The sequence below is a fragment of the Aphelocoma coerulescens genome, chromosome 15 (genome assembly GCF_041296385.1).
Source record: "Aphelocoma coerulescens isolate FSJ_1873_10779 chromosome 15, UR_Acoe_1.0, whole genome shotgun sequence".
NCBI lineage: Eukaryota > Metazoa > Chordata > Aves > Passeriformes > Corvidae > Aphelocoma > Aphelocoma coerulescens.
Window position 1 is genome coordinate 1,783,248 of NC_091029.1, and position 14,892 is coordinate 1,798,139.

A 14,892-nucleotide genomic window follows, 5' to 3' on the forward strand; every position below is an offset into this window, starting at 1 on the left:
ACTCAGTTTTAATAAAAACTAAGTTACTGTGACAGGTATAATTTCATGGATTAGTGAAACCACATACAAGGCAGTAAGTTTCAGTGTTCAGGCTATTTTGTTTTTTGGTCCAAATTTAAAAATAGTTCCTTCATTTTGATTTCAGTAACACCAGATGCTCTTTAGTCTTCCTTTAACCTCAGTATTTCACTTTCAAACTGATGGCTTTCCACCTCGCTCCGAAGAGAACAGAGGTCACAGTTGTTGGAGGAAAGAGCCCAATGAGGGTCACAGGGAGCAGACCCTGCCCAGCCACCCACATCAGCCACCGGGGCTGAGCCAGGCTCAGCCCTCCCTGCTGGACCCGTGTGTCACCTCAGAGCTCCAGGACAGGCACAAAGGTCCCCTCCGAGCCAGGCCCCTGCACTCCCACCCCCCAAAGGGACCCACTGGCTTCAGCAGCAGCTTTGGGGGGAGCTGGGATGCCTTGTCAAACGACAGTGGACTTGGAGACCAAGTGCCAAATGCAGCAGCCAGAGCTCTGCTTTATCACAGCAGCAGCCCACGAAACTCCAGCTAAATAACGATGGAAGGTGGCTGGAGCTTCCTGCATCACCTCAGAACTGCTTCTTACAAATGTGCTTCAGAAACAAGAGGAGCCTTCCCCCACCTCGCCTTTTTCTTCGCTCCTTGCCTTTTTTCTTTCCTTTCCTCTCCTATCCCTCTTTTTTTCTTCAGTTGGGGAGCAAATGCATGGAACAGCTAATGAAGGGAAGGGCTTGCCTGGAATTCATGCCACAAGGCTCTGGAGCATCTCTGCAGAGACTCTGAGTGGGAAATCACCTCCCCTCACTTCACAGGCTTACAAGGCAAATGTCTGCATCCCACTCAGTCGCCTCCACTCTGCCTTGGTGCTGGAGAGACCCAGGCACTTTTCCCTTGCTGTTCACCAGGCCTGTTTTACACAGCCAGGAGAACTCTCCTCAGCAGTGCCTGTTGCTAAAAAGTAATTAAATATCTTTCCATTAAATATTAAATATCTTTCCACATTAAATATCTTTCCCCTCAACACCTCTGTGGCAGGTACCCAGGGCTGGATGGGATTTGTTTGCTCCTCAAATACAGCTTCAGAAACTAAACAGAGTAGAAATTCTCTTTGTACTCCAAACCTCTGACAGTAACCTTCCTAGGTCTAAGCAATTACTAGCAACCGTCTTCCTCCCTTACAGAAGTTTTCAGAAAAAAAGATGGATGCAAAAGACTCTGCAAATAAAAATTTTGACACAAAGTTTTGTGATTTCCTAATTATTATACAATTCCTAGCTGAGTTTATGCACGGTGTACTTTAACTGTAGAGTAACTGCAGGATAATGGGGAGAAATTGCTTGGTTTGGACAATCCGTAATTCTGACTAACAATGTACATTTCTCATTACCTTTGATCCAGCTGGTGGGACCATTCCCATAACAAACGGACGGAGCATTCCGAGAGTTCAGAGACGCTCAGAGGAGTTTTGCAGCAATAATGAATAACAGTGAATTGCTGTTACTTTCACAGCTTTCAAATAAAGAAGGCAGCATTGTCCTATATTGCTTTCGATTGTTCTCCATATTTCTCTATTTTAGTTCATTTTTTTCTGCTGGCTCTTTGGCAACAGGAATTCTGCTGCCCTGAAGGGTCATGAAAAGCAGATGTGAGCTAGGACTGGGGGCTGCCTCCAGTTTAATTAAATAATCCACTTCCAAAAGCTCGGAAGTGAAACAAAAGAGAGAAAAGCTTTCATCAGATCACCTATAGCTTTTCCAAGGAGGCTGAGGAGGAATATTATGGCTCATTGCAGTAGCATTTGTGTGTGTCTGGCAGCATTTGGCACGGGGTCATGCAGGAAGGGCTCACCTGTCCTCGGCGCCCGGGTCGTTGTGCACACAGGTGAGGGTGGCCGTGGTCCTGGCGCTGTCCGTCTCCTCCTGCACCCCCCACTGGTCTGCATCACTGACCCTGATGTCCGTGATCTTCACACCTGGGGCTGTCCTGATCCTGTTGGGGAACAACAGGGACTGCCTTAGCTACAGCTCTACGGATAAACCCAGACAGGCGAACAGAGAGGGTGAAAGGAAATACTCCTCTCCCACCAGTAACAGACAGGTTGCAACCACGAGTCACTCTGCTTTAAAAACATAAACCAGGTCCAGTCATTTTAAAGAGCTGAAGTATGAGTTTCATTATGTGTAAAGCCACTCAACTTTCGCTTGAGCAGTGTGGAGAGAATAAGAATGGTTTCTGCTTCTGTGGCACCAGTCTGATACAAATGAAACAGATGTGACGAAGCATAAATTGATTTAATTTGCTGTGTCTGTCCTGCAGTTTAAGATAGGGAATAAGAGCAATGTGATATAAAATACATCCTCCTGCCTGCAAACCTTTGGGAGTGCAGTATCTTCTAATATTAGGACCGTCTGCATGGAAAAAATGAGTTTCATTGCTCAAAGACCATAATGCAGGAAGGAGAGAAAAGGAGCAAGTTATCCTAGACTGAGGGAAGAAAATAATTATGCCATTGCACCAGGATCTGTCAAACTGGGCACATCAGACTGATGCTGCTGAAAATAATATGATGCTGACATGGAAAACTTTGATTTCCTGAGCATGGCTAGAGTCTGAGAGCAGTGTGGTAGCTGGTAAATGTCATCATTTTTTGGCTTAAAAAAATTGCCAAAAATAAAAAGTCCATGCTCCAGCGAGGCTCAGCGTTAGGAACAGATTGCCAAGGAAAAGGAAACAAACTGTTTTTAATAGCAGGAACTTCATTTGTGCAGCTTGACTCCTGAAACGAGCCTGGGATTACAACAGGAGTGCTGCAAATATGCCTGGAGAACAATTAGGCAGGAAGAAACTGCTGCAGCGCCACGCTCGCCACTACTGTGACTTAATTAATTAAAAGCAAAGCCAAGAGGGATCTTTTAGTTATATGGTGGAGTGAAACAGCACTGCTGAGACCTGGAGCGTTACTTAACAGTGAATTGTGATGGGTTTGCCCCATGCCTCATGGCCAGTTGGAGCTCATGTTACACCATTAAAAATTTCCTTCAAGTTCTAGCTGGGTTCATGTGCTTGGATCAAAGTGAGTTCACAACTCAATGGGTGGTCTTTTCCTCAGAGAAGGAATTAATTCATCCTGCTTTTATGATATCCTTATTTTTGCCTGAAAGGCTTTACTGGCTTGATGGGTTAAATCCATGCCTGGCATAACCAATCTGATGAAAAATATTCTCTGTAACAGAATTTTACTTGCTATTTTTCTAATTGTCTCCTTCCTGCTTTCCACAGGCATTCGTATCTCCAAACAACATGCCTCAAAGCTGATGTGCCCCTCTCCTATCACCTCCTCTGCTTTCTTTCAGAGGAACATTCACTTATTCTGTAGTCATTACGCTGGACCAAGTAATTCCTGCAAGACACCTGCATGCCTTCATTTCAGACTGACTTCTAATTTACATGAGATGGAGAATTAAGCCTTCAGTAATGGATTCAATCATTTTTTTCATTAGACTTAATCAACCACTTTTGAAAAAAAATCATTAGGGCTTGGCAAAAAAAAAGAAAAAAACAAACCAAAACACCACTTTTTAAATTTTCTCTTTCCCAACCAAAATTGTATTTTTTTAACAAATTCACATCACCATTCCCTCAAATTCCCATGTTTTCCTTGATATTGTGTCTGAAAACTTCAAACCTGACTTCTCACCCAGGTCAAATCCAGGTTAACTAAAGGTTAATTGAAGGGCAGGAGATGGTGGGGGGACACACATGCCAGGACAACTGGATCTCATCCATGACTTCAGGATTCATCAGGCTTTTTCCATCGGTCAGAAGCTCGTTATGTCCTCCTACACAGCTCTTGCACTACAGATATCTTCACACAGCTACTTTTGTCTATTCTGAACCAAATCTCAGGATGAAGAGCTCCAACAAGGATGAAGAGCTACAGGACACAGTTCCTGCACACCTGGGCAGGATTCAGGACCCCTGTGCAGCTCCTCCTGCAGCTGCTGCTCCCCTTTACCTCCATCAGTGGTCCTCACACAGAGCATAAGGATGCAAGAGCTCAAACACCCACATCCCTCTGCATACCCAGCTGTTCCAGCCTCTCTCAGACCCTCTGCACCCCAAAACACCACCCTCCCCCTTGGCTCCATCCCTCAGCCAGGGAGCTTTGCTGTTCATCCTCTTGTGTCTGAGCGCAGCTATGAGATGCTTTTTGCCATCAGCTGAGACTCTCCTGCTGACTCCAGCTTGGCTTCCCCTTCAGGGTGACCCTGTGGGTTTTGGCCGTGCTGCCCTGCATGCCATGCATGCCATGCATGCCAGCTTCCCCTTGCTGTGCATGCCCTGCCTCGCTGGGTGAGCTGCAAGTGAACATCGCTCGCTGCTCCCCAGCCACGTCTTCCAAAAGCATCTCAGAATGCTGCATTTTAGGAAAAAATTCCAGTCTAATCCCTTGCATTGCATCTGCTCTGGTGGGCTGAGACAAGATGTCATTTTGCATTTTTGGATATCAGTAGAGCCAGGAAGGTTGAAAGAAGGAAGAAACTACATTCAGCTTCTCACTTAGGAAAAGTCAAGAAATTCAAATTAAACCAGCCTACATATGGGAGGTTTGAGCCTACTGTTCCTCAGATAAGTGATTCATATCTTTAAATCTGCCCCCAAATTCCACAGGCACAAAAATTATTGTAAGTGTTGGGGACCAAGGCTATGAAAAAGAGTAAGAAATTCCTACCAGAGCTGACATGAGCTGGAGAAAGGATGGTGAATGGCACGTGTGTGGGCCCTACTCTGCACCAGGCTTCAATTAGAAGCTTGGGTGGATCATTTAGTTTTCTTATACCTCCCTTCCCCACGTATAAAATGATGGAAAGTGTTGCTCTTCCAACTCAAAGGGAGCTGTAAGGATAAATGGAATTTCTTGAGAAAAATCTGATGTCCTTTCAGTTTGCCAGCTGACAAAAATTCTGCCATGTCTGTGCTTGAAAATATGGAAAGGAGCTGCTGAAATTTTTCATAGAACCATGACCCAAGAAGCAACTGTTACCACTAAGATGGCTTAATTACTTTTTTTATAATTTTGAAATGAGAGGAGGAAAAAAGGAACAAAAACATGACAGCCAATTGGAAATGTGGCAAAACTGACATTTCATTCCCATGAAATGCTTTCTGAAAAGCAGAATTGTCAGACAGAAAAGTGTCCTGTTAAAAAGCACTTGGCCACCTTTAAAACACTGCACCGTGCATGGCATTTGATAATGCAATTAGAGAGATGTGAGAGCGGGATCCAGAGGGAGCTGGGCAGAAGCCACCCTGCAACAGGGCCTGTTTATTTGGGATAGCTCTGCCTCAGGGGTGAAGGAGGTCCCATGGAAATGTGCCCCCTCCAGCACTGCCTTTCCTGCCACTTTCTCCGTAAGATCTCCAGGGGGTCTCCAGGGGAGGCAGCTGGGGGGAAGTGCCAGAGCTCCCCAGGACTGGGAATCGATGGAGCTGCTTCAGGGTGAGTGCAGCCCCCTCTGCACCCCAAAGGCACAACGAGAAGCTGCTTGCAGCGTGGAACACTTTTGGTAGCCCTGGCAGGACTTTGCCCCGAACAGCGTGTGCTGCATTTACTGTGCAATGTAAAGATACAGACGTGATGGACTGCATGGAGCAGCACTCCCAGCCTGCCAACCTGGAACGGGCACAAACTCGGCTAAAATGCAATCCCAGCCTGAAATGTATTCGACCCCGTGATTGAGCCACTCTAAACCTCTCTTAGTTCTCACAACAGAAGGAAAGGAGAAGGTACAAGTAATCACCAGGGCTGGGAAGAAACTTAAGGGCTGCAAGAGGGATTTAAGCACCGAGAACTTCAGTGGAAGTGGTGCGGGGAATTCCACGGCTTCCCAGTCAATTAAGTGCAAAATCTGAAAGGTAAATCCTTGCTTGCCACACGCCCCCAGCCCCAATCCTGGCAGCAGGAACTGGGAGGTAAAGTCTTGGCAAAAGCAACTTTAAAATAGAAACAGAAGAAAAAGATATTTAGGAAATAAAACAGAGATGTGCTCACAGCAGATGGGAAATGCTCAAAATGATGAGAAAAACTACTTTTTCAGAGCGATTTTAGAAATCCGCTTATCCCCCCCATTCTGTTATGGGGGAAGACATGATCTGAGTTAAATTCACTCTCAGTGACGTACTAATAATAACAGTTATGATAAATTTCATTTGTAACTTCCAAACATTTCGGTAGTCAGCCCTTCCACACGCATTTTTAGTCGAGTTAAAAATAAAACCATTATCCTTCCCCTACAGGAAATCCAAGCTGTAACCAGTTTAGTCAACTTGCCCAAAATTATACTATCTCTGCAGAGCCAGAATGAGGGTTGATCCATCCCAATTCCCAGGCTCGCACTCCAGCTAGACACCCCTACCCATTTTAAGACCAAACCAGAGCTGAGCTGAGTAATTCCAAGCCCTCACAGAGCATTTAACATATTTGAAGAACTGCACAAACAGCAAGCAATTAGTTCTGAACAAGGTCCCTGGGGAGTTCCTACTTAAAATACATGCGTTTTAGGATACATTAAACCAAGCATTATAAATTAAAATAACCACTGAATTCAGACATAACATCTGGGGACTTCTGGGTGTGAGCAAGATGGGCAGTGTTTCTATAAAGAATACAAGTATTCCTGTAGGGGTGCATGAAGGAGAGGGAGTTTGCTGGGAGATAGAAGGAGGTGTGTGATTCATAGTTCCCACACCCAAGTGCACTCTGTGGCATTTGGGAGGGAGGCACAGACAGCCAGGAGTTCATCCCTGTGAGCGTGTGAAAGCAAAACCTTTTGGGAAATGCAGTTAGAGCAGAGGGAGGGCTGAGGTGGGAGCAGAGCTCCCTCTCTTCTCTGTTTTCCTGAGCCTTCTGGACAAATTCCTCCATGGGTAATCCAGAAATATGATGAAAATGAGGTGATGCAAAGTCACCCAGGAAACACATGGCACAACCAGGAATTAGACCTAGAGCTGCCAAGGAATACTTTGGTACCTTCACCCTCCCCCAGCCAGCTCTCCTGCTCCTGCTGCAGACCCACTGATAACGGCCAGTCCCTGGCAAATGCCCTTTGTGCTGCTGTGGGCTTGGAGTGTGCAGAACAGGAATTCTGCATTGCCTCACCTCTTATGGAAGTCAAATTTACAACAGCTCGGGGGATCAGGTCCTAAATCTTCACAAGCTAAGCAAGTGTTTATTTTCCCAAATATTTTTCCAAGAACTTCAGTTCTTTGTTCTTTTATATTTTTAAAGACCTGTCACAGATTTATGTTCAAATTACTTCCCCATCAAATTTTCCTTCAAATAGCAGCACTGGGCCAGCTGTGTTTGCTTCCGCAATTCCATATTAATGTCACTATAAGCACAGCTATTTTTCCAAGTATGTAAAATACACTTCAAAATACACAAAGATCCTGCAAAGACCTGAGCCCTCTCCAAAAGGTCACAAGAGTAGAAACACAAATAATATGCTCCTTTATAGGAAAGTAAAACAAGCAGCCTACACAGCCCCATGGAGAGGTGTAAGTAGATGGAGAGCAGATGGCAATTTGGAAACAGCAACTGCGAGGCACCAAACTAAGGGAAACCCCGGTGAAAGGGTTTGATGATGGTACCAGCAGGCAAAAAGCTCAGCATGGCCCTGGGAAAAAGACAGTGCCAATAGGTGTTGCCAGTGAAACAACAGTGGGACAAAACCCCCCAGGTTTGCCCTTGGGGATGAAGACAGCTCAATATTCAGAGGCAGCAACTTCCAAGGTCAGCTGCAGTTTTACTTAAGATTTGACCTCTGAATTCCATCCATGCTAAAAACTGCTCCAGTGACTGACCCCACAATGCGTAATTGGCTCAAATGTGTTTCCAAAACAAGACCTGGGTGTGCTGTGCTCTGCCGGCCTTGGCCCCATTTGCCCCGAAACACGTCCCCACTGCAGGGTCAGAGCTTTCCTGGCCACCATGCCCTCGCTGGACTGCCCTTTCTGTGCCTCCTCACCTCAGCACTTCCCACCTTTACACCATAGCAGGAAACGTGCCTTCCCCTCCCTCTGGCTTACCTCACTTCCTCCCCGCACCAGTTATTTTTAAATAACCTTTTGTAGCTGTCTGACTTAACCCCGCCAAGCATTTGGGGCTGCAGCTTCTCTGAGAGCAGCAATTACTGTCACACATCAGAATTTCTCAATCCAACACACACTCAAGGAGGAAAGGCAATGCCAAAGCTCCGGGTAGGACACAGCGGACAAAACAGGTTCAAGGACCAGCACGGTGCAAGGCAGGAACAAATCTGCTCAACAGAAGTGGTGGCTGGCAGGTGAAAAGCCCAATGACTCAGAGAACAGAAAACCCTCTGAAATCAGGGAGGGGCTCAATGATGAAGATTTCGGATGATACAATTACCACTCTTCCACCCAAAAAGGTGAAGCTATCAACCTGGCGTTTTTTTCAGCCCATCAAATGTTTCAAATTATGTAAAACATCAAGCTCACTAGCATATTGGATTTTGAATAATGAAAAGAGTAAACAGGATTTTAATTTGGATTCTGACAGTAAGGCGCTTTCCATGTGATAAATTAACTATTAGGGAAGACAAATTAACACAGCCACCCCTTGAGTATGATAGCTTATGATTTTGAGGAAGCTTTTACAGAAGCCTGATAAAAATAAGGCAGGATGAAAAACAGGATATGATGATGGAGGGAGAATTTTACCAAAAATTCTTCCTCCTTCTTTTCATCAAACTGTGTGTATAACTTCTCTAAAAAAAGTGCAGCAGCTTCTCTCAAGAGCCCCCCATTTTTCCTAAGAATGTCTAAACATTTTAGCAGAGAGTTCCTCAGCTGCTCTAGATGACCAGATTGATGAATTTTAAAGTGCTTGTTTTAACACTGAGATGTTAAATTTGACATCTGTGAAGCAAGGTCAGAAGAGGAGGTGTCACCCCTCCTTATGATTTTTTTTGAAAGGGAAGGTGTCTGAGAAACATTTTCTAGGCATAAGACTATGCTCATAAAATCAGCAAAGAGGATGTGATCAACTTCAAAGCAGTCAAGCATCATGCTACATTTCCATATCCAAAGGAGAACTCCCAAGTTTTGTCATTTTTTTAAAGGAGAGAAGACATTTTAAGATTTCATCTTCACATTTCAGCAGAAACTCCATTTTTCAATCTGCTTGCTCTCTCTCAGGTAAGAAAATACAGCTTAGAAAAACAGCAGAAAGCCATCCTAATTGGCTTGAAATTAAAGCTATTAATTTTTATTCTTATTTATTCCTGTCACAAACCAGACCTGTTTTATCTGGATTTCCAACACTGCTATGGAAACCTGAGAGGTTCTGAAGTCTTTATGTAACACGAGATGAAAACGCCGTCTCCCACAGTGAGCACTGTTTTCTTTGAAATATGTCAACAGTGGAATTTTGTCCCTCTGGGAGAAAAAGGGTTGCCAGGCACTGAGACAGGAGACACCAGGTCCAAATTTATTGACTCAAGGCATGTTATTAACCATTTAACTCTCCGGGCAACTTCAAAATAAGGATGTTTACTCACCTTTGCTTGGAAATTCATACAAGGAGAAAAAACCCTACTATTTCTATGGAGACACCATGTCCTTGTACACCTAAAAATTGTACAGATACTGAATTTCAATATATTCCTGTAATTTTCCAGTAGTACTTAAAACTGCAGGTCAAAACCAACTCTGTAACAATTAGCATTTTCTTAATAAAACTAAAAGCCACTATTTATAGGAGTCCACCGAAAAACATTGTTGTGCCTTTGACATACAAATTACTTTAATTAAAATATAAGCAAGTGTGGGTCTAGATTGTGCTGAAAGCTCCTAAATTCCAGCAAACTCGTGACAGCAGTGGGACAGGCCTGATGTTTGGGTTGCCAGCCATGGCATCCCACTAGCCCAGCTCCAGAGAATCCTGCTACACCAGCACAGAAGGGGAACGGGTCCTCTGTCCTTTGCCTGCCTGGAGGGCAGAAAAAATTGCCCAGAATTTGCAGATAAATACACAATTCCTACAACTGTTTTGACTCTTTACACATTCAAAGTATCCAATAAACATGAATTAACCATTCCTACTATTAATCAGAAGGAGACAGGTCTTTTTCCAAGCCTGAATGAATGATCCTTGTACTACCGAACTGCTCCTGACACCCCTTTCTCATTAGGGTGTGCAAGCAGCTCACAGCCTCCCCTGAAAGGGGAGAGATGTTTTCCTTTATCCCAGTGCCTCCGTTGAGTTAATTGAGCTGTGATGTGCTGATTGTTTTTCCAAGAGCTCGGGAGTGCCCTCAGACATCTCAAGAACTGAACCAGGAGCCCTCTTCCCTCCAACACAACAATTTGTGCTAAACCTTCTCTGCAGAGAGACGAGGTGAAAAGCTGGAGTGGTTTTCTGTAACACATCTAGGGAACAAAAATCAAAGCCCCTTCAGTCTCTTCAACCTTTCTCTGAAAGATCTAAGACACTCAGACCACGTCCTTTACCTTGAAACCAATGCAGTGCTCCAAGAAATGAAACTCTTCCTTAAAGCCAAGAAGTTTTAAGGGAGAATATGCATTATCCAGCCTGAAGGAGTTCAAAGCATTTGAACTTGGAATCCTTGCAATCATGCAGAAACAGAGCTTGGGAAACCATAATGAAAAAATCAGAGTAAGTCAGAGGTTTCCTCCTGCAAAGACAAAGCTACTTACAGGTTTCTTTTTATTGAAAGGTTCCTTTCAGAAATCAGCACTGCAAAAACATTTGCAGCCTGAATAGAGTCCAGGCCTCCTGGGAGACAAAGAATTGTTATAAAAGGGTCATTTTTCTGCCTCTACAAATAAATAAAAAAGCTCTGAAGGTCACAGGTTCTGGAAGCATCTAAACAACAACAAAGTAAAAAGTTTCCATCCCTCTCCCTGCAAAAGCAGGTAACGAGCTCCATGGCACTGTCCTGGTCAGCACAGGACCAGGGTTTACAGCGTTTAAAATAGGCCATCGCTGCAGCTGAATTTGCTCACCACCTTGGAGTCTCAGACATTTCCTGTAAGGAAAAGTTTATTAAATACAGTATACTATTATAATTAATTATCTTTTACCAGACATCAGCATACATGATTTCGGGCCAAAAGAACCTTCCTGGGTTGCTTCAAGCTGCACCAGCAGAAAAATAAACTAAAAATGAGCATTCAAAAGAGCAGATCTTTGAAACATGTACACACCTCTAATTCCTCTGAACTCATCCCAACCCTTGGCACATCCAGCACTTGCTTAACAGCATGGAGTGGTCTTCATGGGATCTATCCTACATTTTTCCATGCTTGTTCAGCACTCTGAATACGAAAGCAGCACAGAAAAGGTCATTATCAGGACCTCCACCCAGGCTGTGGCAAGGAGACACTGACCTGAGCACAAGGGATGGAGTTAGATGGAAGTGTAAAAAAGAACCCCAGCAATGAAAATTCTTCCAGAATTAAAAAAGCCACAAGAACTTTGCCTGAACTAGTAGTTGTTGTTTTTATTGGATTATTTTATGGGGTTTTATGTTGTTTAATCGAAGAAAGAAAATGGATGCCATAAAATATGCAGAGCTAACTGGGGCTGCAGAGTACATTGCTGAATATTGCTAGTAATGCCATTTCCCCTTCACTGTCAAAAAATAAAAATATCCTTCTTTATATCCCTGTCACATGGAACAGCAGTCCTCTCACGCTTGCCAATCAATCATCCTGGAGTGCACCTTTACCTTGAGCAGTATGTGCTAGGACGGTGAATAAGGAAACCTTAGGAAATAATCTCCCTTTCCACGAGATAGAATTCAATTTCCAGCATAGCTCAGACCAGTACTTTTCTTGAAAAGGTGGCACCATATATTACAGCAGAAAAGCATTTTTCAGCTGGTAGTGAAAACTTTAGTGAGCATTATGATTATGTGGTTTGTACTCCAGGCACCAATGACCACCGAGCAGGCTAATAACGAGCAAATTCTGATGAGAACAGCCCTCCAGCTGGGATAAAACATCAAAGACTTTTTTCACCCTCCATTCTCCTTTCTTTACTGTAAGATTTTTTTTCATAACCTGCAGACAATTTGCCAAGATCTTCCCCAAGAGTCAGCACTTCAATCTGGTGCTCAGGTAGCCCCAGTCAGCCCTTTGGCCACGGTGCCAACAGCTTTTATCTCTGGCAGCCCAGTTTGCTTTCTGAAGGTGGTGCTTCTCAGGAGCCTTTTGAACACACTCTGTAGGTAGATCGAGCCTTCACCAATGACTCTTTGAATCCCCCTTTGGAACTCTGCAGTCTTGGCAAGGATTTTGCAAGTCCCAAGCTTTGTCTCTCGTCCGAGCCCAGCTGTGCAGCAGAGGCTGGCTGGGTCCATGATCTACTGCAGTAAAGTCCAGGGAAAGCCCCACAAATGGATGGTGCCAAACCCTGTCTGCCTGGATTTGCCTGCAATGTTTCTAACTATGAAGATGAACAGACAGTTTTTTGCCTCTGGATGCCCTGAAGCTCCAAGTCCCAGCTTTTGCTCTTCAGATCTGGCCAAAATATCATTCTGCAAGCTGATGCCTGACAGACAGACCCCAACAGCCCCAGAGCCAAAGATAGGCAAAGAGTTCAGGAGGATTCAGCCCTCCAAACTGTGTTGCTCACAGTGCTGCCACAGCATGGAAAGCTTATCCAGCCTCGCAAAGCTGTCAGGAAAATTTACCAGCCACCACACAAAAATTACTTGCTGTTTACCAGAGTGATTGATGGTAATGCAAGAAACTAATGGCATTTTACTTGCCTGTCAAAAGGAATTCCTCACCCTGGGCCAGCAGGATTGGGGAAGGATTCTTTAATCCTTACAGTGATTTTTAAATTAAACTCTAGTGCTCATAGGGCTGGAGATCAGTCGCAGACAGCAGCTGGCTTCAGGATGGATTCCAACATGATATAGCATGGACAGACAGGTCTGGCACAGCAATAAGCAGGGTGACAGCCATCTCCACACTGTGCTTCTGAATTCTTTTTAAAACATTTGCAGATTTCAGGAGGCCAAATCCATTTCCAGATCGTTAATCTCTAACAAAGACCTAAGTCCTGGCACCGTGCATGTAATAAAAAGTTGGGGACATAGCAGGACAAAAAGGCCATAATCAAAAACTGGAGGCTTCAGAGGCAGAGGAACGTGCTCCCATTTTATCTCTGTGTGCAGAAGAGTACACCAGGATTAGGGGTTAACTCGCTTCCTGACTCAGTAGAGGTGAGAGGACCATTCCCTCTGTAGCATTCCCTTTCCTTCCTAACACCATGCTAAAACTTCCTTTATCTTTTATCATTTTTCCTTTACCATTGCAGGTGGTTTCACCTGCAGAAGCAGCACTCGCCCTATAAAGACAGCAGATCCTCCACCATGGCTCAGTCACAATGTCCTTGTTAAATGGGTACTTCTCTAGTTTGGGGGTAAACAACATTCACTCAGGAGCATGCCAAGGGGGAAGGACTGCAGAAAGGTCCTTGAGCAGCAGCTGATTCTCACAAGCAGAAGCACAGGTGGCTCCAACACCCAGCACTGCTCTGGAGAACTGCTGTAAGACAAAAGGCAAAGGACAGCCCAACTTTTGAGGATGTGAATGAGCCACTCTCACAGCTTTGATTTTGGATAGCCTGTTTTCTTCATCAGTCTTCATGATTCAAGCTCCTTACACATCCTCAGAAACCAGATGAAGAACCACCTCTGCCAAAGGTCACATTCAAAAAAGGGGGAGGAGGAACAATTCATGTTTCATGAAGACTCCACAGGCCTAGGTGCTAGATACCAGGAAGCCTCTCAAACTTTCAGCGTGTCAAAGAAAACACTGTGTTTGCAATAACATTCCAAAACCAGGCTTTCCCACTGAGGGCAGTTGTGGGGCACAGAATCAGCTACCTCAAAATCCAGCCACAATCCATTATAACACATTCAATGATTTTCTGTGAAAAACACTCACAGTGAGATACTGTATCCAACTGAGCATTAAGCACTTCCCATTCCTGTTCTGCTTTCCCAATTCTACTAGTCCCTAACCCTGTTAGTTGTGAGTTCTTGATTAATGAGCCTTATTTAGAGGATGTGAATACTGAAATTGCTCTGATACACAGGCTCTAACCACAGAAAGAATCTAATTCAGCGAGGGAATCTGCTGTGCTTAGGGGGGATTCCAAACCTTCAGTAAAGGAAATCAGCTGTTAAGTCATGCTAACAAGGGGCAGCACACTGTGCTCTCAGCTCCGTGGTGCCATGTGATGGCCTCACAGCTTGGCATCTGGGGGCAAAATCATCTTCATGCATTAAGGATGTTTAACATCTGCTTGTAAATCTGGGGCCAGTGAAAAAACGGCTCTGAGTGGAGCGAGGATGGTGCCAGCGTGGTTTTACACCAGAATCCTTAACTATGAGGAACATGAACACACACACACACATCTCCTGAGCTTGTACAGCAAGGACCAATAACCCAGGGCTAAACTAATTATGACTTGTTATGCTTGAGCAGGAAAACAGCAGCCGCTCCTCTCCTGCTTCAAGGGGACATGTAAAACAAGTGTCTTCGTGGCTCTTCTTCCCTGTGCCTGCAAGGCAAGAACTGTCTCTAGGGAGCCTTCAACTCCCAGGGTGTCCAGAGGAGCAGATTTTCTCCACAGCTGGGGACATGGGGACAGGCAGGACAGCTCTGCTCTCCAGGCTTGATAGCAGGGCTAGACAAGGCCCTCATCAGCCCAACCCTCTTGTTGACTCTAACATTAAAATGAATTTCTCAGGACATGAAAAATCTGATATAGCAATGAAAAACAAAAAGATACTATTTTTCATT

The 14,892-nt window shown here is 44.5% G+C and overlaps 1 protein-coding gene across 1 annotated transcript in view; it reads right to left on the reverse strand.

Moving 5' to 3' along the window:
• Positions 1 to 14,892, reverse strand: part of TMEM132B (transmembrane protein 132B) — a 216,713-nt gene that overhangs the window by 115,431 nt on the left and 86,390 nt on the right. The window contains exon 3 of the mRNA XM_069030961.1: positions 1,876 to 2,016. Coding sequence (XP_068887062.1) covers positions 1,876 to 2,016 — 141 coding nt within the window. The remainder of the gene's footprint in view (positions 1 to 1,875; positions 2,017 to 14,892) is intronic.